The sequence below is a fragment of the Arvicanthis niloticus genome, chromosome X (genome assembly GCF_011762505.2).
Source record: "Arvicanthis niloticus isolate mArvNil1 chromosome X, mArvNil1.pat.X, whole genome shotgun sequence".
NCBI lineage: Eukaryota > Metazoa > Chordata > Mammalia > Rodentia > Muridae > Arvicanthis > Arvicanthis niloticus.
This window is the reverse complement of record NC_047679.1, coordinates 50,273,758-50,299,532: the sequence shown is the minus strand read 5'-3', so window position 1 is coordinate 50,299,532 and position 25,775 is coordinate 50,273,758. Positions and strand designations below refer to the sequence as shown.

General features: G+C 41.9%; 1 protein-coding gene across 1 annotated transcript in view; it reads right to left on the bottom strand.

Annotated features, from left to right (window-relative positions):
- Msn (moesin) overlaps window positions 1–14,203 on the bottom strand; it is a 70,231-nt gene extending 56,028 nt beyond the window's left edge. The window contains exon 1 of the mRNA XM_034485201.1: window positions 13,927–14,203. Coding sequence (XP_034341092.1) covers window positions 13,927–13,938 — 12 coding nt within the window. The 5' untranslated portion in view covers window positions 13,939–14,203. The remainder of the gene's footprint in view (window positions 1–13,926) is intronic.
- Window positions 14,204–25,775: the final 11,572 nt, after the last annotated feature.

Genomic DNA, 25,775 nt, shown 5'->3' with positions numbered 1-25,775 from the left:
CCTGGAATCCTACTACTCAAGAAGCTAAGGCAACAAAATGGTCAACCGATGCTACACTGTATATTAGGCCACTATGGGCTACAGAGTGGCATCCTATCTCAAAACCAGTTGGGCAGAAAGATTTATGGATAAGGTGGTACAGACATGTAATCCTGCACTTAGAGGCAGTAGGATAAGAAGTTCAAGGTCATCCTTGGATCCTTGGCTACATATTGGATTTAAGGATACAATGGACTGAGTATAAGACATCCTTTATCAAATACACATTTAAAAAAGAAAGAAATTTTGTATGTCTCTAACAATAGCCATCTAGAGATAGTCGCTTCTTGTGGTAAAGGGAACTAGAAGCCTTAAAATCCACAAGTTTACTAAATATATATATATATAAAAAGTCTGGCATTCAACATGTCTATAAAAACATACAGTCATTGGATGGAATTTTATAAGGCCATTAAAATGTTCTTTTTTTCTTAGTTCAGGTATCATGTACCTTAGGCTGGCCTACAACTCACTTTGAAACAAAGAATGATCTTGCACTCAATCCTAGGGCCTGCACCACCCAAGTGATAGGGGAATATTCTCAGGGCCTGAGATACGACAATTTCCCCAAGTTATAGGCCAATGTGGACTACACAGTAAGTTCCAGACCAGCTTGGAATACCAACAATATTGAGAAAAAGAATCTTAAATGTACATTTATCCAATCATATTTTTTTTAGTTATGGATTTGCTAGGGTTTAAAGAAGTAGGAATTCATATGTACAAATCACTGTGCCGTAGAAAAACTAAGGAACAAATGTAACACACAACAAGAAATATAAATAAGAACTAATATGTTAAAGTAGTGGGTTTTTGAAAGATTGTTCTCTGTGTGTACTGAACATATGTCATGGGGCATTTTACAAAAAGAGGAAATAAAAAAACAAAGCCACATTCTTCTTCTGTTTAATTGTACATTTCTTTCCTTCACTGACATCGCTTGCCTACTCTCTATCACCAAAAGCCATTTTGATCTACCACTTCAACTGGGAGATACCATGTGGGGACCCTGAGAAAATGAGAAGCTGCCAACAAAGCAAAAGAAACTGCCTTTATGACCCAGAAACCATTCCGACTCGATTCAATACTTCAGAGTCCATGAGGTACATGTTCAGGGTCACTTTTTAAAATGCTGAGATACAGTGTGGGATTGATAAGCAAGTACTGGGCCAAAGACAGAGAGGATAGGGAGGAAGTAAAAGCATATCCTTTCTTATGCCATATCAATGGAACATACCTTCACAACAAGTTTATAATTTCATCACCCTTGATTTATAGGTCTAACACAATATTCATATAATGTGGGATCCGATGAAAGGCCAACACTAAGCATGGAAATAGAGATTATGCGGTAATAAACTCCCTGGCTAGAAATTATTCCTCTGTTCTACCCAATGCCACACATACAGCTTTCCCTCTACAAGGGCAGCAGAGACAACAGTGACTCAGACAAGAGGAAATCTTAGCAATTTAAGACTCAAAATAAAAGTAATCCCATAGCCCCAAAAAGGCTGTTATACAAAGAGAGGGGAAATAAGATCTCCTCTGCAATCAGTTTGGTTTTGTTTCTTGGTCATCCCCTTTCCAGATAAAAGTATGGCTATTCCAAGGGTCTTCAATTCTCTCTGGAGTCAACAATAACCAAAAATAGCCAGCAACTCTCGTCTTCAGAGTGGAGTAAAATGCTTTGCCCAAGGTTCACTATCAATAGCTGTTTCCCCAAGTCATTGTCCCCACAGTAGGGCACCTGGAAATACAGTCTGTTTCCATCCTGATATCTAGGAGAGAAAACATTCTCAATGTTATTTTAAAGGAGACAGGACAACTTCAAACACTTACTGTTCTCTGTTGTTACACAACTATCTTCCTATTCTCTTTAAGAGTAAACACATTATCAGAATATCTATTCCATATATAAAGAAATTAAGGTGTGAAAATTATTTGTCCAAGGTCACTCAGAGGCTAAAACCAGATATCCTGATTCAGCCTACTACTATTTCCACTGTACAGTATCTACTAAAAGGCAGAAAACTGGGGGGCTAGAGAGATGACTCTACAATCATTTGATACTGTTGTAGAGGACCCAGGTTCAGAGTCTAGCATCCACATGGTGGCCCGCAACCATCCTTAACTCCAGTTTCAGGGATCTAATGCCCTCTTCTGACCTCCTCAGGCACCAGGCATACAAGTGTTGCACAGACATACAGGCAGGCAAAACACATAAAATAAAAAATAAATAAATCTGAAAACAAAGTTTCAAAGCAGGAAAAAAAAATAATGAATGAGACAAGTCCCTGAATCTTTATGCAACCAAAGTTCTGGTCTTCTAACCTAATCTGAGAAAGCCTAGTAAAACCTAGGCATAGAACAGGCACATGGCAAGACTTGACCTTACTAATTGGAAGGCTTTACCTACTCAAAAAAAAAAGTTACTTTCAGATGCTGAGAGCCCTAGACCTACCCCACCTCCTATGCCAAACAAGACCACACTTAAGCTGTCAGAGAGCTTGGTAAAAAAGTAAAGACAGGTAACTATGCAGGGACAAGTGGAAAAAAACAGATAAGAAAGCAGGGTGGAGAAATCACAATCATTCCAGAGCCTGCCCCCTCCCTCCTCCCTAACCCTGTCAAATCCTTCTCACTTCTCACTTCCCATTCCTCCTCCTCCTCCTCCTCCTCCTCCTCCTCCTCCTCCTCCTCCTCCTCTCAGGGCCCTAAGGAGAAAAGTTTACAGGTAGCATTGCAAAACCTTGAAGAAGGTGGTCCCTGTTATGAAGTACAGGAAATTGACTAAAGAGAGGTGAGTATTTGAGGGGGGTGAAAATAGCCAAATAAGGTCACTCGACTCGTGGGGAATCATGAGGAATGGTTCCAGAAGGTGACATCACAGGGAGGAAGCCTTTAGTCACTGGTTTCCTCTGGCAACTGGCCTTTGGCCAGGAGGCAAGCTCCCAATCATAGGAAAATGCCTAGGTTATTGCAGAAAGGCAAATAGGCTAAATTGTTCCCAGACCCAGCTCAACCACTACTTCATGAGCAGTCCTCCAAGCACCCATAAGAAAGAAGTAAAGTAACCCTGAAGTAAAATAGCCAATATTCTTGACAAGTATATTCTACATTCACCATGCCCCAGGGGCCAAGGGAAATAAAGAACCTGGGGAAGGAAGTTCTATGTTTATTATTTCTGATGTCGCTGGTATTTTCATGCTGGAGGGGAAAAAAAAGCAAATTCGAGGGCAAAAGGGCCATATAACTTTTGGTCTTAGTAAAATAACATTTATAGGCTTGTCAGTCTCTCTCCAGTATCAACAATGATGGTTGAGATGCAGTTTAGCTTAGATAGCAAGGACCTGTGCATCTTAACTAATGACAATCATACTGGATGTTCCCTTGACACTTCCAACCCTATACCTCAGATTAATTAAACATTATCACAAGGAATAAAGAGCCTTCAGGTGTACTTAATCAAAAACCCAGCCTGAGGTTCATGAAAAAAGACTGGACCCGAGGATGGGAGCAGACTAGAACAAAATGGTAAGATCAGAAACTACTTCAGCTATCTTCAAAATAACATGGCTTTTCCAGGCTTGGTTGAACATGCCCTTAATCTCTGAATTCAGGATGCAGAGGAAGGTAGATCTCTGAGTTTCAGGCCACCTTGGTCATATGCTAAGTCCTTGTCTCAAAAAATAATAATAATGAGGCTATATATATTATCCACCCTATATTTCTAAAGGAAACCAGAAAGAACTAAAGAGAAAAAAATGTTCGATGCCCCATAGATAAGCTTTACTCCCTCTCACAGGTGTTGACCCCTATTATCTCCCAAACACATAACCAAGACATAATTTGTCAGGACTCTACCTTGCCCTGTATCACCAAATGTTCAAACCGCAATGATTCCCATAATTTTCCTCAATTAGTGTCATAATCACACAAATTTTCTATCAAATTTTCACAAGCAAAAAGTAAATTTGAAAACTGTATTAGATCTGCTAGTTCTGCTGTCAGGCACACCCAAAGAGCTGTACTTAAAAACTTACACCAAAATATCTGTCTCCGAGTTCAAGGTGCCCATTCTGTAGGTAGGCTATAGTCAGAAAGCATCATTCTCCTCCATCTGTCGCAATCACTCCTTGAGAAACCATCCCTCCAGTTTTTTCCCCACCAAACACCACACCTCACAGCACAGCCAATGGGAAAATAGAAAGTCTTCTCTGAGTTTTATTTCTTAATTTAGTTCAAACAGACAGACGCATAAATGAAGGAACCATTTTTCATCATGTGTGCATGATGTACGTGTGTGTGCATGCCACAAAATGCATGCAGAGACCCAGAGGATGACCCCATTATCAGTCCTAGGCTTCCTCTTATGAAAGAAAATGTCTCTCTTGTTTCTGCTACTTCATTCCAGGCTTCCTGGATATTCTGGAAGCATATTGCTTCCAGAATTCTCCTGTCTCTGCCTCCCATCTTGCAGTAGGAGCTCAGAAACTGCAGATGTACCCTTAACATGGGTTCTGGGACTCCAAACCCAGGTCCTCACTTCACCCGCTGAACCATCTCCTGAAGCCATTTAGAAACCTACTTGGGCAAGAAAAATAAGATTTTACTAGAATTAATTCTCCTGGTTTCAGAAACCTTAAGGCACAGTATCTTTCACAGACCTTTCAGAAGTTTTGCCAATGAAGCAAGAACAATTTAAAAGGAACACTGGCCTAAAACTACCTAGTTTACACCTTTATATAAAAGTCCTATCATTTTCCCACTCAGAATGGCCATTGGCCCCAAGTATGTACCTCCTTGGGATCCCATTAACTAACATCCTAGTAAACTCCTTATTAAAATCTATAGACAATACAATAAATTTTTTAACAAACTTTTTCTAAAAATGAGTTATCCCTAAATCTCCAATTAAATGAGAAAATTTTAAAGGCATGAATTGTATTCTCTATTCATTGTATTTATATTCTTTACAGTAATGGTAACAATCAATAAATTATGAAAATTAAGCTCCTAATAGGTAGTTGAACATATTAATAATAATTGGTGGTTACATTTATATGACACTATTAGTTGCTAGGAAGTTATAAGCACTTAATATAAATCATCTCACTTAATTGGCATAACCTTAGGCAGCAGTCATTATCTTTAAATTACAGTTGAGGAAAAGAAGGCTCAGAAGTAATCTACTGAGACATATTTGTTCCATACCTATGGTCCTAGCTATTCAGATGGCCAAAACAGGACAACTTGAGACCAGAGTTCAGAGACAAACTTGAGCCACCTAACATGACTTGACTCAAAAAAAAAAAAAAAAAAAATCCAGGCATGGACAGTAGAACTCAGGAAGCAGGGGCAAAAAGATGGTTGCAAGTTCAAGGCTAGCCTATTCTACAAAAGAAGACTGCCAAAACAAAAACAAAAACAAACAAATAACAAACAAATAACAGCAACAAGACAGATGTGAGGGACTGGAGATAGGGGATAAAGAGAAGGGGGATAGAGATGGAGAGAGAAAATTCATAGAATCTAGAACCAGAGAGTTTGGATTCAAATTTCAGCTATGTGATTAACAAGTTATACCTTGGGTAAGTTACTTAGCTCCTTTTTCTTTTAGTTTTGGAGATTCAGCCTAGGGCCTTATGCATGCTAGGAATAACTCGTTGGTCATATAAGTGAGTACTTAGAATGTGAGTCTAATATCTGTATCTAATATCATAATACTATACCCTTCCTCCTATGAAAGCCTGAAAAGTCATACCCCACCCACTAACAACCCAAGACTTGACCCACTAGCAAAGTACCTAGAGTTGATGAGTGAGATCAGGTGACTCTGGACTATATTAAAATGGTGGCTACAGAACCAAATATTATCACTAAATTAGAAAAACAAGTGTTCTTCTAACCATAGTGTCCTACCATAGTATTCTAACACAACAGACAGGTCAAGCTTAAACTCAAAGAGGTCAGACCTTGATAGGCATGGAGGTCAAGTCCGTATTCCCAATACTGAGGAGACAGAAGTAGAACAGTAGGAAATTCAAAGCCAGACTCAGTTACATAGCAAGTTCAAGGCCAACCTGAGCTACATGAGATCTGTTTCAAAACAAACAAAAAAAAAAAAAACAAAAAAAAAAAACAAGGACTTAGAGATGGCTCAAGAGGTAAAGGACTGGCTACTCTGCCTGATGGACCTGAATTCAACATGTTGGAAGGAGAGAACTGACTCTTGCAAGTTGTTCTCTGTCATGCCATAGGCATGCCACATGTCGATGCATGCAAACACATGTATATACAAAGATGTACAGTACACAAATAAATAATTTTGAAGGATTCAAAAAAACTCAAGTCATGGTAGTGATCACCTCTAATCCCAGCAGTTGAAGGGCATGTGAAAGCATAAAGATAAGCGAGGCCATCCTCAGCTACATAACTAAGTCAAGTTCAACCTGGGCTAAAAATCCTGTTGCAAAGAAAAATACGACTCTTAGGACAGTAAGGCCTAGTCTCAAGAAGGAAAATGGCCAAACATCCTCTCCCTATGTCCCTTCAACCATCTGTCTTCTACCACCTTTCACCGTCAAGAAAAAACATCTAGGAAGTGCTATAGAGTTCCAAAGAAACTTGAGCCATCTCCATCTTTAGAACTCCCTGAGGAATATAGTCACTAACATGATGGTCAAGTCAACCCCAGCTGAGTCAGAAAACACTAAACATCCTCTCTTAATACTGGCCTCAGGCAAAATGCCCTGACCCTATTATTAGCTCACTGAAATTTCTTCCTTACTGTGGGATTCAGTGTGCTCATCTAAAGGCTGAACTAGAAGGCCAGCTCAGATGTTCTGTAACTCAGCATACTCCTGTGAGAAACCCTGGTCATCGAAAAACAAATAGCTAGGTGGAATCTTGAGGCTGAGGAAGCTATGGGATGCTCTAAGTGTGGATGCCTTTTTGAAATGCTCTACCCCTTGGTACCTAGTCTTCTGCTCACTGGCAGCACACACCTTACAAGATTTGTTTATCTTCACCACCTTTTAAATACCTACCAATATATCTAACTACTCAACTGTATTTAGAAATAAATTAGAGATAGTTCTTTATAACTTCCAGGTAGATATAGTGGCGCATGCCTGTGTTTCCCAACACTTGGAGACAAAAGCAGTAGGGCCATCCTTCTCTGTCTTAAGAGCTTTCTCTCTCCCAGCCCCAAAAGGAGCCTAGTATCTCCCTAAACTTTCAGCAAAACTAGGGGAAATCTATATGATGCTGTCAAACAGGCACCAGACAATGTGAGAAGAGAGGAAGAGAAAGCTACAGTACATTTCTTAGTTTGTGAAGACAGGGTTTTGTTACATTAATGAATTGATTATGTGGCCTAGACTGACCTCAACCTCACAACACCTTCTTGCCTCAGTCGCAGAGTGCTGCAATTCCAGGCAGAAGCCACTACACCCAGCTCTTAAAAAGCCTTTTCTGTTTGCTGAGAGCTCTTTGATAAACTTACCACCTTCATAGTGTAGTTTCACTTAGTTTCTTTCTTGCCTCAGTAAAAAAAAAAAAAAAAAAAAATACAGAACGGATGTGCCTACTCCTGCTTCGACTTGATGTTCCAGGGTGGGGTTAGTACCCAAGGATGGCTTCCCCTTCTCTGGGGAGAAGAAGAGGGGGTAATGGGGGGAGGGTAGTGAGGGTGGGACTAGGAAGGGGTCTTTGATTGGGATGTAAACTGAATTAATTAAAAAAAAATACAAAACAGCCAAAAGCTCAAAACTCAATAGAGAAATCAATAGCCAAGAGTACTCATGCCAGTGATATTAGCAAGATCTAATGCAACAAACTAGAAACTCTACGTTCTAAACTGGTACTCAACAAACAATACTGCAGAAATATAAAAGACAAAATAAATACCTTTGGGCAAGCACTGTGTGAACGTTGTTTCTCTAGTATCCTCTAGCACATCAAAGGTGCTCAAATTCTAAAGAATGTCTAAAAGAATGCATATGAAAAAAAAAGATATCCAAGGCTATTTACCACTATGCCATCAAGGCTGTCAAGAATATCAGTATTAGAAGAGTCCCTAAAGTTTACCTATTGCTGGCACAGGTCTCTTGTGACAAACTTGAAGAAATACTGAGAGCGGACAGAAAGGAATTAGCTAATAGCCTACTTTATTTGGATAACCTTTCTGTTGTTTTTTTAAGACATGTAGCCCAAGCTGGATACAAACTCATTATTTGGTAGGGGATAGCCCTAACTCCTGACTGTCCTGCCTCTACTTCTCAAGTACTGGGATTGTAGGCCTATACCAGCATGCCTAGACTTTCTGCATCAGTTAGAACTTTATTTCCTTTATTTTTATTCAATTTTGCTGCTGTGAATATTTGATGAACACAATTAATTTACCCTAATTGTAAATACTTGTATATTTACAATTGTTATTTACAGTTGTATATACTTGTAGATTTGACAAAATGTTAAGGAAACTGAGTCATGTAGAATATTCCTCAGTCTTCTGCTTAATATGACAACTTAAGATACTTTTAGGAGGCTGAGTCAGAAGATTCTCATGCACTCTAAGCCAATTTGAACCTACAGAAACTTTGGGTTTCAAAAACCAAAAACAAAATTTAGGAGGCTATCTGTTTAATTATATAGATTCAGAAAAGATTTAGAATTTCAGCTATTGGCAGGTATCTATGCATTCATAGAACTCCTTTAAAGGTCCTAGGAACACTTTCAAGGAAATTGTTTGTTTTGTTTGTTTGTTCGTTTGTTTGTTTGAGACAGAGTTCCTCTGTGTAGCCCTGGCTGTCCTGGGACTAGTTCTGTAGACCAGGCTGCCCTCAAACTCACAGAGATCAGCCTGCCTCTGCCTCCAGAATACTGGGATTAAAGATGTGTGCTACCACCACTAAACTTCAAGGAAACTGTTTTTGTTTGTTCAAATATAAATAACACATATTAAATCTTAAAAATCAAAGAGCATCTCATTTCCTTATATAGAATGAGACCAACTATTCTAAGTTGAGTTTTACTTTCTATTTCCCAATACCCACCATGCACGTTCATGTAATGCTGAGCTAACCCTCCAAACTAAGAGATCTTTTATCACAAATTAGAACCTGGAACTGCAAAGTTTTTCAGCTCTATCAAGCATGAAGTAAAAGGGATGAATAGCAAAGCCAGTCAATTATAAAAAAAAAAAAAAAAAAAAAAAAAAAAAAACATCCTCATCATGCCCTGACCAACGGACAGTTCCAAGGAAGACCACCTTTGTACTGTTCGTTTGTTTGTTTGCTTTTCCTCTTTAGGGACAGAAGAATGAGGTGGGTAGCAGAAAAGATTGGAAGTTAAGACAGAAGCATATGATAAACTCAGTTCTATCTTTCAAAGATCAGACAGAGTGAGGATCTATCTTCGAAGATCAGAGCCCATGTAGTCATGAAAAGCCCAACCCTGATAGTACTGCTGAGAGCCAGATCTCCCCCTCCTGGGACCCTGAGTCTAGAAATTCCAGTGGGGGTAGGGGTAGACTCCCAGGAATATACAATGGAACCTAAGAAAGACTGTTGCTAAGCAACACTATTAGAACAGAGTTCAGAATAATTGTAGCTGTCATCACTTCTCATCCATAGAGAATTAGATTTGGAAGCATGGGGAAAGACTAAATGACCTCTAAATGTCCCCTCCATTTCCACAATCTAGTAAAGCAGTTGGATTACAGTAACAAATCAGAAAAAAAAAAGGCACCACCTTTTTTTGGTTTACTGTTAGTTTTTTTGGGGGGGGGGGCAGGGGCGTTAGACAGCTTCACTCTATAGCTCAAGCTGGTCTCAAACTCAAACTCACTACAATCTTCTATCCTCCCAAGTGCTAAAATTACAGGCATGAGCTTCCGTGCCTTACAACACTTCTCTTACAGGCTGCCATTACAGGGACTTAGAGAATAATGTAATAGTCAATATCACCCCATCACTGACTGACAGAGCAACTTTCCCCCCAAGATGAAAGTAGAGGCTATTTTGTGCCTTGACTTTTCCCTCTCTGGGCAAGAGATTTTCCATGGATAAGTATAATTGAAATTCCCCAGATCCTGCCTATTCTGTTCTCTACTATCTATACTTTCACAAAGGGTTCAGCAAATTGGAAAATCAAGAGTGGAGAAAAGCCAGACACTGTAAACAGTCATCTGTTATCCTAGTATGAGGGAGGCTGAGGTGGAAAGATACATAGTTCATGGTCATCGTTGCCTATATATCTAGTTCGAATCCAAAGTGGGCATCGAGCAACACGAGTCACAATCAACTAATCAAGTGATGTCCAAGATGATTCAAAGGGTAACCCACTTAACAGCCAAAGCTGATCACTTTATTCCCAGATCCCATAGTGAAGAGAACTCACTCCTGGAACTTGCCCTTTTATGTGCGTATGAGTGTGCGTGTGCGTGTGTGTGTGTGTGTGTGGTACAGGCTATAATTTCATCATTCCAGAGGCAGAAATAGGATTGCCTGGAATCAAGGCCAATTTGGGCTGCACAGCATGACTCTTTGTCTCAAAACAAACAAAACAAACCACCCTCAGGTGGTAGTTCACACCTGTAATTCCAGAAATTCTGAAGCAGAGTCAAGAGGATTGTTGTGAGTTTAAAAAAAAAAAAAAAAAAAAAAAAAAAAAAAAAGCCTATTTTATAGGCCCTTAAGAGCTACACAGCAAGAAACTGTTTCCAAAAAGGAGAGACTGGGAGGGGGCAGCAGACAGAAGCAGAAGCCTCCCACACAACCTTCATTCCTGATCCCTTGCCCCACCCTCAAGGCTACAGGCAGGGCTGGTTCAAGGGTTAGAAGCCTGAAATTCTGCCCCCTATTTGCCAAGTACCACTTTAGTGCCACTTCAGTGGCTCAAGCAATGCTAGGAATGGCAGGAAAATCAACAGTTCATACAGCCCCTGTTAAAGTTTAGCTGAATGTGGACCCAGAAGTTTTCAAATACTTCAAGAAGCTGGGCTCTGTGTCTATCATGAATGGTACCATCCAATGAGCACTGATCACTTCCCCCCCCCCACGACTTGCTAAATCCCAGTAAACCAAAACAGGTTTTTCAAGACTGACCCCCCCCCCAAAAAAAAAGACCTAAACCCAAGTAAGTTGTAGCCTTCCTGTAGGTGTAGGCTACATCACTCATGGACCATCCTCCCCTATCATCGGTTTCAATCTCCCCATCTAAACAACGGGAAGAGTCGGACTTGGTAGTGTGACAACAAATCCCAGCATTTAGGTGGTGGAAGCAAGAGGATTAAAAGTTCAAGCCTAGCCTGGCATATATGAGACTTTGTTTCATAAAACCAGTTAAGTAAATTAAATAAATTGTAACCATAAATCATAGAGTTTGAAATTAAAATCTCAAAATCTTGAAAATTAACAATCTCTTTTTTAGGGAACCCAAGTGAGTCTCCTAAATCTTTGAAATTAAATCAGAAAGTTAAAGATGGAATTGCATGGACAAGATCTTCTCAAAAAGAGGTTTATTCATTTTTTTATTTTATGTTCATGAGTGTTTTGGTAGCAAGCATGTGTACCACATTTGTGCCTAATGCTTAAGAACACCAAAAGAGGGCGTCAGATCCCCTGCAACTGGCATTACAGACAGTTGTAAGCTGTCATATGGGCACTGAGACCAGAACCTGTGAGAGTACCTTGTTAGGCAATCTCTCCAGTACCAGGAAAGACATTTGAAATTTAAATTCTCTTCTCTCCAGAAGGGATAAATGGGCTGGTCATATGAGAGCCTGTGATCCTAGCACTCAGAGGGACGGTTTGAGATGGCTAGCAGCTGGAAGCCAACCTGTGCTACAACAGTATAGGACCTTGTCTTGAAAAACATCAAAGACTGGACTTTGGGAACTAGCAACTGGAAAACAGTCCCCCCAAAAGGTGTATTTCAACATATTTAAAGTAGGCTGCCCTGGCAAGGAGAAATTGGCTTTAACAGTGAAACTGACCGTGTCTAACACAAACAGGAAATTTGATTTTACACTACCATTCTGTATCTTCCATATTTTAGAAATGGTTAAGTACACAGTAGAGGAGTGGGAGCCAAGTTTAGTGGTGGCTCAGACCTACAATCCCTGCACTTAAGAAGGACTACTTCCAAGAGTTTTTACGTATATCTCAGGCTAGAAAGTGAGTTCAACCCAGCCTTGGCTAGAATCAAATCCTCGATCAAACCAAATTAAGAAGCCAGGTGTGGTGGCTCAAGTCTGTAATCTCAACACTGTGGAGGCCAAGGCAGGAAGATTGGCAAAAATCTGAAAGCCACTTACATTACATGGGGAGTCCCATGTCAGCCTAGGTTAGAGGGTGAGATCCTGCTCAACCGAAAAGCCCCACAACAGAATACATGTGATAAGAAAACAGAAGAAAAGACGACTAACTGAGGGGAGGAAGGAAATCTGCCAGAGGTCTTGGGGTGAAGGTGACGGGGGTGGGGGACAGTGGAGAAGAACAAAGTATAATTTCACATATGTATATACTTTCACAAAGTATAATTTTATATAAGACCAAGAGACTCTGTCTCAAAAAATTAAAATATAAAAACAAAACAAAAAACACAAAAATCGAAAAAAAAGAAAGGAAGAAAGAAAAAACCCTTGGTGTTTCTTAAGAAGAGAGTTCTGAAGAGGCAAGGACGACTCAGTAGTGTAGCTGGAATACAGTAAGGTGGCAAGAAACCTCAATATAGACACAAAGACCTCCCCCGTCCGTATCTATTCACTCTCCTCTCTTCCTAGGCGCCCACATCCCTTCTCAAGCATCCTAGTCACTACCTCAGCTCTACCAGGCTCAGGCAGTACTAGAGAGATGTGTAGGCTTGGAACACACAACACAGGAGCCCAGCAAGGCCCCTCACCTAAGAACCCCAATTCACGATGGTCATAGGGCCTTCATGAGCAAGGACCTGGCGTGACTTGCACAAAAGCAAGCAGAGCTCATTAGTCAAGCACATACCCCTCCCCCACCCCTCCCTACTGGGCATCCGGCCCCCCTAGGCCTCACTCCCCGGAGGCTTCTGCTAGCAACAGCCAGTGGGGTGGAGACCAGATCTCAAATCAACCACCACACTAGATAGGTGTGGCCCCACAAGAGAAAACCTGTACTTCACAAAACGGTCCTAAGGGGATAGAGAGGCACTATGTCTGACAGGGATTTCACAGAGGAAGAGAAACCTGCCCCATCTTCCAGTAGGTTGAGTGGGCCCCTCCACAGACTTGTGCCTAGTGAAGTGTTTGTATCCCTGGGTAAAGTAACCCAGCGGATGAGCACCTCTACATCTTCCTCATCTCCCAGGGAAAAGCAGTTGGAGCTGAGAAACAGTGGAACGGGGACAGAGCAGAAGTGGGGTAGAAGAGGGGCGGTTATGGGAAAGGTGGATGGGTGTGCGGGATCCGCCCTGAGCAACTTCCTCTCTCCTCCCGGCTTCTCTGGAACCATGGGGCTCTTCTGAGACCGTGATAGCCTTGCTCCAGAAAGGCGCCAATTCCTGGGCCAGGGAACTGTTCTCAAAAGTAGAGTCGTTTCCCCAGTGCCCAAGGACCCTTTAGAAATGGGGATTTATCCAGCCCCTCAAAGAGTTTCCACTGCCTCATCCCAGAGGCGGGGAACTGGAACCCGGGAAAGGCTGGCCCCTCCTTATCCTCACTTCTAGTCTGTACACCCCGACAACCCCTAGAGCGCTCAAAGTAGGACTCCACTATCTTCTCCTTCCTAGGGCCTTAAGGGACAGCCCAATATCCCCGGCAGGCCTGTGACCAACCAAGCCCGAAGCCATAGAGTGGCAAGGGTCAAACTGGAGCCCCCAGGGCCGACCGCGCTAGTCCTCGGCACTCACCGTCTTCGGCATGGTGGCGGCAAGGGCAGAGGAGTTGGTGAAGTTTGGCTGGAAAACTGTCGGGCTGCTCTGAGCGCGCAGGACACTTCGGCAAGGACTCGGGAGAACCGGGTGCTCAGATTGGGTCCCACTCTAGCGTTGGGCGACTGCTCCGCTTCCTGCTAACGGGCCACGACTTTACAAACCCCACCCAGGAAAGAGCCGCCCCCGTTGCGCTGCTCGCTCCTTTATGTGGCCGAGCTTCCGCGCCTCTCCCCGCCCTCCCGCCAGCCTGCCCGCGGCTTCGGGCATCGCCCCGCCCAGCCCGGCCCAGCCCGGCCCAGCCCGGCCCAACCCGGCCCAGCCCAGAGAGGCTACTCTGGCCACGTGCGGGGCCAGGCCCCGGGCCAAAACTCTCCAAGGAGTCCCATTCCCCACTCTTACCCACTCTGCCCCCTCCTACCTTTCTTCACTGATCCCCCCTAACAAGTTTCGACCATCTGACTCCGCCCCCAGTCTGAGCCAGAGCTTGACTTGGGGACCACACCCTAGCAGATGCTTCTTCAGCCCTGAACCATGAGTTACCACTGTTGGGAACCCCGTTGCCTAGTAGAGCTGCCCAGTTTCCTCTCTGGGAAGCCTTGTCGGTTAGAAAGTTCCCGCTTGTGGACATTTGAACTCCTCTTCTTCTCCGTGACTTCCAATCATGCCACACCTAAGCTCCCTGGGACCACAACAAATCATCTGCTGTCCATAACAGCTCCTGCGAGTTCTCACACTCCTCAGGAGACTTCTGGACTAAACTTCTTCAGCTCCTCCTCAATAGTTCATTGTCTTCTATAGGACTCATTTTTAACCTGTCACATTTCCTTCGACTTTGTATTCTTTCTTATTTTTTTCCAGAATTGAGATCCTTTTCCAAATATCTGTCTTCAAGTTCACTTTCTATCCTCCAATTTTCAATCTCAACTTTCCTCACATCAGTGTCCTGGTCTTTTCCTTAGCCCTTTCCCAACATACTGGTTTTGTTTGGTCTGTTTGTCAGCAGAGCTGGCTTTAAACTCATTATGTAACTTAGGTTTAGTCTTTAATTCACTGTCCTACTACATTGGCTTAAGTTAGTCTTGAACTAAAACTCCTACTACCCCAAGTGGATTGCAGACATCTGACACCATTTCTATACATTCACTTTTTTTTTTGACACAGAGTAGTAACAGCAGCCAGTTGACTTGGACTCCCAATCCTCCTGCTTCAGCAACCTTAGTACTGGGACTATAGGTATGTACCGCAATACCAGGCTCACATTCACTTTTTGATAAGAGTATAAGTCTCTCAGGTGAGATATACCCTCCAGTTCCAGCAACTGTGCAGGAGCATGTATTGTGTGTCTTTCGTGAGGTCCTCAGTGATGGAGAGTCAAACACAGGATAGTGGAAAGGACATCTGAAAGGGGCAATCAGAACACCCACTGGGCTTCAAATCATTTTTATCATTAACTTACCCTATGTCTTCTGCACTTTCTTGGGTAAGTCCCTTCCCCTCTCTGTTATGAGTTTCCCTTCCATAACAATGACCAAACTACAGGGTTTCCAAGGTCCTTTCCCATTCAAACATTATAAAAAGAGGAGAAAGAAGTAGTCTGCTCAGGAAAAAAGGAAACATAAAGGTTGCATAAAGTCTTGCATTTACACTCAGGAACCTAACAGTCCTATTTCATCTTCTCACAACTTAACAGTGTTCATTAGTTGTCATGCCTCCATTTCTGTCACTAGATACTACAGTTTATTGATAGGTGGGTGGGTGGGGGGAAGAACGTTCTCTGTCAAAACCCAAGTATTAGCCCCAAGGAAGAGTAGCACCTTTCAGAAGACTTGGGTAGCAGGAGTAGAAATGGTAACCAATCACATTCCTTGATACTGCCATGGTCCATGGACCTTCCACCCTATTCAGCCCCCCAAGTTAAAGGAACCCACTGATTTCTTCATTCATGTTCACCTAGAGCCTAAAAGATCTTGGCACTAAAATAAATACCTAAAATAAGTCCACTGCAGACTAGTTCAATTTCCCGGAACATGGAAATCCCCAGTATGGAATTCCCTAACCCCCATGTGTATGTGCACATCCCCAGGCACGACCCCCTCCCATTTACTCCCTGCAAACACATGCACAAATAAAAGCTGGGTAACATGTCAAGGAGCCTAGAAAACTACTAAAAAGCTAAGGGAGGCATAGGAGTCCAAGTGAAAAGAAAAGGATGACATAGGGTGGGGGAAGGTAGAAGAGTGAAGGAAGTAGTTGAAAAGAGTCTGAAGGAGATGGGTAGGATTAGACCTAGGCAATGAGAGATTGCAAATAGTAAAAAGTACAAAAAAAAATGATAGTTAAAATCAGGGTGGGTAGGGAGAGAACCAATGAAGTAATGCCCCATCTTCCCATTTCACCACACAGACGCTGCTTAAAGTAGCAATGGTTACTATGGTCAAGCAACTGGACATTACTGGGATGTTAGACTTGAAATAGTCTCCCTATCTTCAGTGCAAAGCATAGGAAGCTGTGGTGTTTGCTGTTCTTCACTATGGACAGGGATACTCATCTTAGTTTCTTACCTCTTTGTATACCATTTCCTGTTTACATGATCAGTACTTCTGTTCTTTCCCCAGCCAACCTCCTATTGTGATCGTATGTGATCTGAGAATTATATCAATCTTGCTGGGACCAGCTTAATCCCTACACTTAAGTTTAGAAATGATCTGGCTTATGCCAGTCTGTGTAGAGAAAAAGACATGGAAATAAAGTCTGGACATCGACACATAGATTGGCTCTCCAGAGGGAAATAGGGAGCATGAAGAGATTTAGATGTGCTAAATTCCTAACATTCAAGGAAGGTTAGGCAAGCATGTTAAACAGTAAATCAAGGTAGGGCCACTAGAATCAGAGGCAGTACAGGAACATTCTAGACCCAGTGTCCAAGAAAGCTGGAGACATCATAATGGAGGGACAGGAGATTTAGAGGCTGGAGAGTTGGGTCTATTGGTAAAATTATTACACAATAAGCATGAGGGCTTGACTTCGAATGCCACCATCTACCTAAAAGACTGGCCAGGAGGTATATGGGGATAAGAATGGGGAGGAGACAAGTAGATCCCAGAAGCTTTTTGGCCAGCCAACCAAGAGACTTAGTGAGCTCCAGGATCAGCAAGAAATCTTGCAATGGACTTTAGCATGAATCAGCCTGGCTAGTCTGGCTAGAAAAGACTTATCACAGTTCTGTGGTTCTGATCATCAAAATTTGCACTTGGACTATTGCAATTTCTCCTTCCCTAGGTTCAATCTCACCCATTACCCTGCCTCGTTTCCTTCACTCTTCAACCTTCCCCCACCCTATGGCGCCCTTTCCCACTCCACTTAAATCCCTATGCCTCCCTTTTAAGTAGTTTGCTCAGCTCCTTGACAGGTTACCCAGCTTTTCTTTGTGCATGTATTTAAGGAAACTAGATGGGTGGATGTGGTGTGTGTGTGTGTGTGTGTGTGTGTGTGTGCACGCGCACATTCTGAAGCTAGGTGGTACTATAAAAGAATATACAGCTGTCACCCCAACAGATCAAGTTCAATCTATGACACAATATGGCTGAGAATATAAATCAGACTCTTTTATTGGAAACAACAACAACAACAACAAAAAAACAGAGTTTGAGTAATAGCAGAGAAAATGTTACCTACCATATAGTTAGTGTTAGGAACTCACATCATATCACAGAAGACTTTTCAGTGCTGGGAACAAGGAGACTAAGAATCTGAGAAATGAAGTACCTTTTGGAAAGTCACACGGTTTCTTAATAAGATAAGAAGCTGGGCTTGGGTCCTATGAGTTTAAGTCTACTTTCTTTCCACCAGCCTAAATGCCTGGCCTCAGTCCCAGACTGTGACAGGCACACTTGGCCAGGGTGGAGGTGGGGGGTTGGAGTGAGAGTGGGGTGGGGGGGAGGGGAGGGTGCATTTTATGACTCCTCTCACCACAGCACCTAATGGGCACCCTGGAAGCTGGGGATGGCCAATGGGTAATAAGCAGCAGTGACAAGGCAGCTTGCCAGCACCAAGTGCCTGGGGATATTTATTATTAATCACACTAATGGATGACAGTGAGGGGAGGGGAGGGGAGGGTTTCTTCCTGGCTTTTCCCTACATAAAGTTGTAAGCATTTCAGGATCTTCCCCCAGCCAGGAGATCAATTCCGTTTGAACCAGTGTCCTCTTGGAATAGGAAATGAGTCCTGCCAACAGGGACTCCCAGTCTAGTCAGTAGATCCTAGTTCTGTCCCCAAAGACAGTGGCCAGCCACATGTGACCAGTCTGCATGCATGGCTTATGTTCCCTCCACAAAGCATGCATGCTTCACACTCGGCACTTCTAGAAGGATGTGCTCCATCCCTCCCTCCTGCTGTGTGTCCCACAGTGCAGGCTGCCTCTTAAGAGGCCAGGCTCTGTCTGTGAAGTGTGCTCACCCTCATCTTCCCTAGCAGCTCTCTATCTCTTAGTGGTTTTGCTGTTAGCACTGTCTTGTGTGTGCACAGCGCCATCTTGTTTAATACTCCTCTGACCATCTCCATTGGTCAGCAAGTTGGGCTCTGTTGCTGTGTGTCTGTCTCCTACAGCTCCCTCCCTCCCATGTCTCCCAACAATACCCGAGGTCCACCCTTACCAGCTGTTTTGGATTGTGAAGACAGGTGGCTCCATGGTCTTCTTGCCTCTAGGCTTCCCTGCCCAGCCCTTGCAGTTCTCCCTGTGGTTAACATGGCGATCTTCAGAAATGGCAACTTTGACCTGTCCTCAGAGTTGGCAGGTGTCCTGCCCCATAATGCACACACTTTCCTTCCTGCAGCTCCCTGGCACAGGCCTTACCCTTCAGCCAGCTACTCTGGCCACAGGCCGAGTGCACCCTTTTGCCCCTGGGCCACCTGGGCCTCACCTCCATGAAGCCCTCCCCCAGTCTCTACACCCTCCTTTGTGTTCTCTGCTTCCCCTCAGCTCCTGTAGCACCCACAACCAATTCACAGTGCTCATCAGGCCTCCCCTCCACATTGGCTTTGTCTAGTCAACTGCAGCTGCTTTCTTTCTTTCCCTCTATTCCAGGAGGACACTCATTCTTATTTTTAGCCCTGCAGGTTTATCAGCATGTATTGTGTCTTGGTCTGCTAAGGGCAAAAGTTGTGGTGTTGATGGTATCGTGGTTAGTGTCGCTGCCTTCTAAAGGCAAAGTTCCCATTTGTACTCCCTCCACCTCTTTTACTAGGAGACAAGACGAATGTAACAGTCTCTCCTGTTTCCTTACTACTTTCTCAATTCATAACAACAACAAAAAGAACAAACTGTCAAGCTTAGTTGTTCATGTACTTTAGAGGAACATTCTACTGTTGTGCACAGAGGCATTTGCAAAGTCATACACTACAATATTGCAATAATAAAACAATCTGAATGTCAATCATTAGCAGGTTTCTAAACACATTATTATAATTCTGTAAATGTAGCTCAGTGATAGAACACAAAAAAGAATAGTATATCAATTCAACAGGTTATTGTTCAGCTATCATAAAATGAACTTTGGGTCTTTGATTAAGTCACAGAACAATAATAATGATATGATACCATTTATGAATTATACATGTTTATAAGTCTCCAGCAAAGGAGAAAGACAAAAAGCAAGCCAATAACAATAGTTATCTGTGAAAACAGTAAAAGTATTGAGAATAAGTGGGCTGGAGAGATGGCTCAGTGGCTAAGGAACCTGAGTTTGGTTCCCAGAATCCATCTTGGGCAGCACACAACCACCACTTCTGCAGATTCTGAACTACACACACACACACACACACACAGAGAGAGAGAGAGAGAGAGAGAGAGAGAGAGACAGAGACAGAGACAGAGACAGAGACAGAGGCAGATGTGAACAGAATTTAAAAAGTAAAAATAAAACCTTTTTTAAGGAAAAAGAGAGCTTTTATTTCTTGATGTATACATTTTATATTAATTTTTCTATTATCATAAATTACTGTGGTTAGGGGAATGTGGAAGTAGGACATGGTAGTCTTTTGTTCTTATTTGTTTGTTTTCAACAAGGTCTCATTGCTTGTTGTGAGATACTAAAAGTAGATAGTGGGAACCAAACCTAGGTCCTCAGGAAGAGTGCTATATATTCTTAACTTCCAATTCACTTCTCCAGACCCTGGAATACTGCAATTCTTCTGAAGCCTTGATTGATCTGGAATTCGCTGTGTGGATCAGGCTAGCCTTGAGCTTACAGTGCTCCTACTGCCTCTGCCTCACAAGTGCTAGAATTACATGTTTGCACCACAAATCCCAGTGTAAATTACCTTTAACATAATATTTAAAATAATCTGGACATAGTGACTTATGCTTATAATCTTAGTGCTTAGAATGGTAAGGCCAGAGTCTTATAGTGAACTCGAAGCCATCCTGGGCTAGTAGAGTGTTCCAGGACAACCTGAGTTGTAAGACTTTCTCATAAAAGAAAAGAAAAGAAAAGGGAGTTGGGGAGATTGCTCAGTGTTTAAGAGTATTTACTGTTGTTGTTGTTGTTGTTGTTGTTGTTGTTGTTGTTGTTTTTTGAGGAGCCTGGTTCAGTTCCCAGTACCCATGGGTGGCCTCACAAAAGCCTATAACTCCAATTCCAGAGCTAACTCATTCTTCTGGGCCTTGAAGGGCACCAGCATGTATAGAGAGCACACATACATTCAGGCTTTAAAAGGGAGTTGGGATGTAGTTCAGTTGGTAAGATTCTTGCTTAATATGCAGGAAACTCTGGGCTTCATCCCAACCACAACATAAAACTGGGTATGGTGGTACAGGACTGTGCCAGGAGGACCCACAGATCACGTTATCCTCTGCTACATAGTAAATTGTACACCAGCCTAGGTTATATGTGACTCCCATCTTAATTATAAAATAAAATGAAATAATGAAGTGAAACAGAGAAAGAAAAGAAGGAAGGAAGGAGAGGTAAAGAGGGAGACAGTAAAGTTAGAGGAAGAAGGAGGAGGAGAAAAGAGGGAGAGGAAGAGAAAGAGGAGGAGGAGAAGGAAAAGGAGGAAGAAAAGGAAGAAGATTAGGAACTGGACAGGAACCAAGGAAATGGCTTAGTGGGTAAGGGTGTTTATCACCAAGTCTGACAACCCTAGTTTGATCCCTAAGACCCACATGTTAGAAGGAAAGAACCAATTTTCACAAGCTATTCTTTGGCCTTTGAACATGTATTTTGACATGTGTGCACACTCACACACACATACATGCACACACACACACACAACATGATATTACATTTAAAAAGAAACTGTAGGACATCCTTGGCTACATTAAGACTGGACTACATGACACTTGGGCTCTAAACTAAACTAAACCAAACTAGACTAAACTAAACTAAATGAAATGAAATGGGCCAGCCAAATGGCTCAGTGAATAAAGGTGTTTGACGTGCAAGCCTGGCAATCTGCATCCAATCCTAGAATCCACATAAAAATGAATAGAGATGATTTATTTCATATTTTTTTGAATAATGATTGGTGTGGGGGCCCATCCCACAGTTGGTGGTACTGTCTCTGGGTAGGTTGGATGAAGTTGTATAAGAAAGGTAGTAGAGGAAACTATGAGGAGCAAATGAGTAAACAGGATTCCTCCATGGCTTCTGCTTAGTCACTGACTCCAGGTTTCTGCCGTGAGTTCATGATAGATTGTAAGTTATAAGCTGAACTAAACCCTTTCCTTTACCACATGGTTTCTAGGCAGTGTTTAGTCCCAGTAACAGAAACCAAACTAGGACACCACCCATGCTGTAATTTTGGTTGGCTTGATCCTGTGCAGGTAACTACAGCTATTGTGATTTTATGATTGCAGTAACCATGTCATGTCCAGAAGACAGCATTTCACGGAACTCTTCCCCATCCTCTTTCTTCCATTCTTTCTGCCGCTCCTTCCTTCATGGTCTCTAAGCCTTGGTGGAACATTGATAAAAATGTCCCATTTAGGGATGACCACTCAGTCTCTTCTCAGCACATTAATTGTTGCTCACTGCAAAAGGAGGCTTCTCTAACTAAAAGTTTGTACAGCCCAAGTCTAGATGTATTTAGAAGCAAATTTGACAATGTGACCATTATGAAAATAACAGTAAGGTAGAAGATGTTCTATCCTAGTCTCTACAACCTCCCCAGCCATAGGCTTTCAACTAAGATTACAGTGGCATGCATTAATTCATTTCTGTATAGCAGTCCTCAAATCCAATCAGAAGTCTGCTGATGTATTTTCTGTGCTGGCAACCTATATTACATAGTACCCTCTCTATAAAAGCACTATAAGAGCTAGCCAGAAAAAATAAAGTTTCCCATTTGGTTTGAGATTGGTTTCTTATTTCTGATAGCCAAAGTGTGTGGACAAGGTTTCATTGTTTAGCTCAGACTGGCCTCGAACTTATGAGCCTCCTGCCTCCATTTCAACAATGTTGGGACTAGAGGTGTGAGAAGTATATTGCAAACCCATAAAGACCTTGTACGTGGAAAATGGTGATCATAACTGTGTGTATTGCAGGTATAATCATTAGTGCTTAGATATATCTGTCTTTAATCATGTATATTGTCCATAGGCTCCTGGGCTTCTCAGGATTTGTTTGTATATGTGTTTGAAAGTATGCTTTTGGGCCTACTATGTAATTCCTACATATTTCTACTATGTGGATCTGGTATGCAGTAGTCTCTTCCATGACCCACCTTTAGTTTTTCTCATTCCTTGGACCATAGCCTTGAGCTAGAAAACATTCTAGTATTCAGCTAAGATGTGCAGATAAAAAATTACTAAGTTTATATTGAGGGCTTTCCAGCACATCAGACAAGGTGCTGCATATCTGAAATGCCAGATATTGAGGAGACCAAGGTAGGAGAATCATGAGACTAAGGCCAATCTGAGCTACACTACGAGACCCAATCTATGCCAACAACAACAACATCTCCTTTCTTCCCACCATGCCAACAGAGCACTTTTTTATATTTAGCTCAGCCATATGGATGTGTAGCTGTGATCCCGAGTGTGGCTGTCTAGGTGAGAAAAATGGAGTATTCCTCTCTACAGTTGAATTGAACTCTGATCTCATTACACCATGTGTTCCTGAGCTTCCCTAGTGACTTTAAAGCATTTGTTTCTGGAAGTGTAATGATGCAGGAGAAGTATCAGTCCCTATAGTTTCCCCCTCAAATACATACCACTCCCAACTACTTAGCTTACCTTTCTTCAAAAATTTGTGTTTGGGGAGTCCAACAGGTCTGGCTCTATTCTCCTCATGACAAGAAAGAATTAAATGTTCACTCTGATGAGTTGATTTATAGCTGTCCAACCTTTAATCTTATGTATCAGAATGTTTGAAAGAGGAGAAAACATCCCATATATAGATCATGGAATGACTATCTAGAAACTAGAAATAATCCTTAAAAAGCATAGCTATAGTGGTTGTGATGGTGTAGCCCCATAAAGCCAGCACTTGGAAGAATGAGGCAGAGAGATCAGAAATTCAAAGCTAGAATGGGCCATATAATGAGTTACAGGCCACTCTGGGCTACATGATACTCTGTCTCCAAACAGAAAGAACAACAATAAAAAGATCACACCAATTTGTTTTATTTATTCATTGATTTTGAGATTTTATTGTATCTTCTTTTGATATGACTTCTCACATTACAACCCAGTTGGCCAGGAACACACTATGTATAGAAGGCTAGCTTAAAACCATCTACCTCAGTCTGGCTACAGGATCACCCTGCTCAGCTTATGGTTCCATTTTATGCATGAGGAAACTAAGGCTAAGAGAAGTGAATGAATTTTCTCAGGGAAGGGGGATTGGTCTACACTTTTAAGCCAGTGTTCTCTGCAATGAAGATCAAGTGAGTTCCTAAAAATGATGAAAGGCCTTGTGATTCTATTGCACTGATGATGAAACTAAAAGATTTGGGGGAAGGGGGAAAGCTACAGAGGCTGGCTAATGGGTTTTTCTATTAAGATACAACTCTGACTACATGCTTATTATTGCTAGAAGCAGAATCTAAGGCCCAGGAAGGAGTCCATGGGCTTCTCTTTTGTAGCAGATGCACAGGAAATGGAGAAGCTATTGTTTCTACTGCAGCATGTTGTCTGAATACCAACAAAAGCTCCCAAAGGGAAGGGCTGTAGCTTGCTTTTTCTTTTCATCTTCTAGAAGCTTGTCTAGTGCCAGGCCTCCTGATTGATGATGCTTGCGACAGAGATGAGATCATCTTGACTCCCTGGCCAAAGCCTCTGTCTAGATCCACCCACTGCCTAGCTGTGCCCCTAAGCCACGACTGTATTAATCAGCTTTCTGGTGCTTCAGTGTTTTAGTTGCCTCCATTTTTCAGTGGATTAAATCAACACAACACCCTGGGGGGCCTAGACTAGGTTTTTTTTTTTTTTTTTTTTTTTTTTTTTTTTTTTTTTTTTTTTTGGCCTAGAGGGGTTACATGCTATCCCCAGAGCTCTAGCATTATAGATTGTACTGGGGGTGTACTCAGCACATCAACTCCTTTATCATCACATTTACTCTTTACTTTTTTTGTATGTTTTGTCTTTGTGATAGGAGCTTATACTGTATCTGCCCTGGAACTTACTATGTAGCCTAGGCTGGCCTCTAACTCATGCCAGTCTTTCTGCCTCAGTCACCTGAGTGCTGAAATTGTAGGCATCAGCTGCCATGTTTAGCTAGCAGAATTACTCTTGCAAAATTTCCTGCCACCCGAGTTTTCCTACTTTCTAGGTAAGATTGAATATGGACAGCTTCTACTTTCTTCATCCTTTTCTGGCTACTTCCCTTTCTTCTTGTTTCAGCTTAAACACCATATTTTTTTGCTGATGCTGGTTTTGCTTTTTGAGATAGAGTTTCATTTAGTGTTATCCAACTTTGAAATCTCCTGGTAGCCAAGGAGTTCCTGATCCTTCTACCTCTACCTCCTAGGTGCATCACAGGTATTGGCTAGCCCGTAAGTCACAAGTACTTGCTCATTAATTCTCAAACATAATTTCTCTCTTCGCTAAACGAAAAAAATAAAATAAGTGTAATGTGGAAAGTTTCCCTCCTGGACCTTGTTATTTTTGTTGTTGTTTTGAGACTATGCAGCCCTAATTCCCTATCCTGGAATTCACTATGTAGACTATGCTATCCTGGAATCTATGACAAGCATCCTGTATCAACTTTCTGAGTACTGGGAATAAAAAATGAGCCAACATACTTGTTTGTGGTGCTTAGTACAGCTATCTAATGTATTTCAGTTATATATTTACTTGTTGAATAGCCATTTCCCAGAAGTTGGCAATATAATGCTACTTAAAAATATTTACAATATCTTCAGTTTTCCAAAACAATGAATATGTTACATTACAAGAAGGAAGTAAATTTACAGCTGAGTTGCACATACTAATATTAGCCTGAATTACCCAAATGTACACCATATATTCAGTTTCTATGAAAACAGTATCAATATAATGACAAAACCAGGTAACGACCAACAAAAAAACTACAGGTTAATATTCTTGATTAACATAGTTTCAAAATGTTCAATAAAATACTTGCAAAGCAAATACAAACGTGCATAAAACATAGGAAAGTCAATCAATGGAATATCCACTTGTATGGAAGTGCACACAAGTGCACTTAACAACAAACCAATCACATGATCATTTCAATAGATGAAGAAAAAACCTTTGATAAAAATCCAACATCCCTTTATGATAAAAGTCGTAGGAAAGGTAAGACTACAGGGAACACACCTCAACATAATCGAAGCTATATAGGTGAAATCTACAGTCAACATC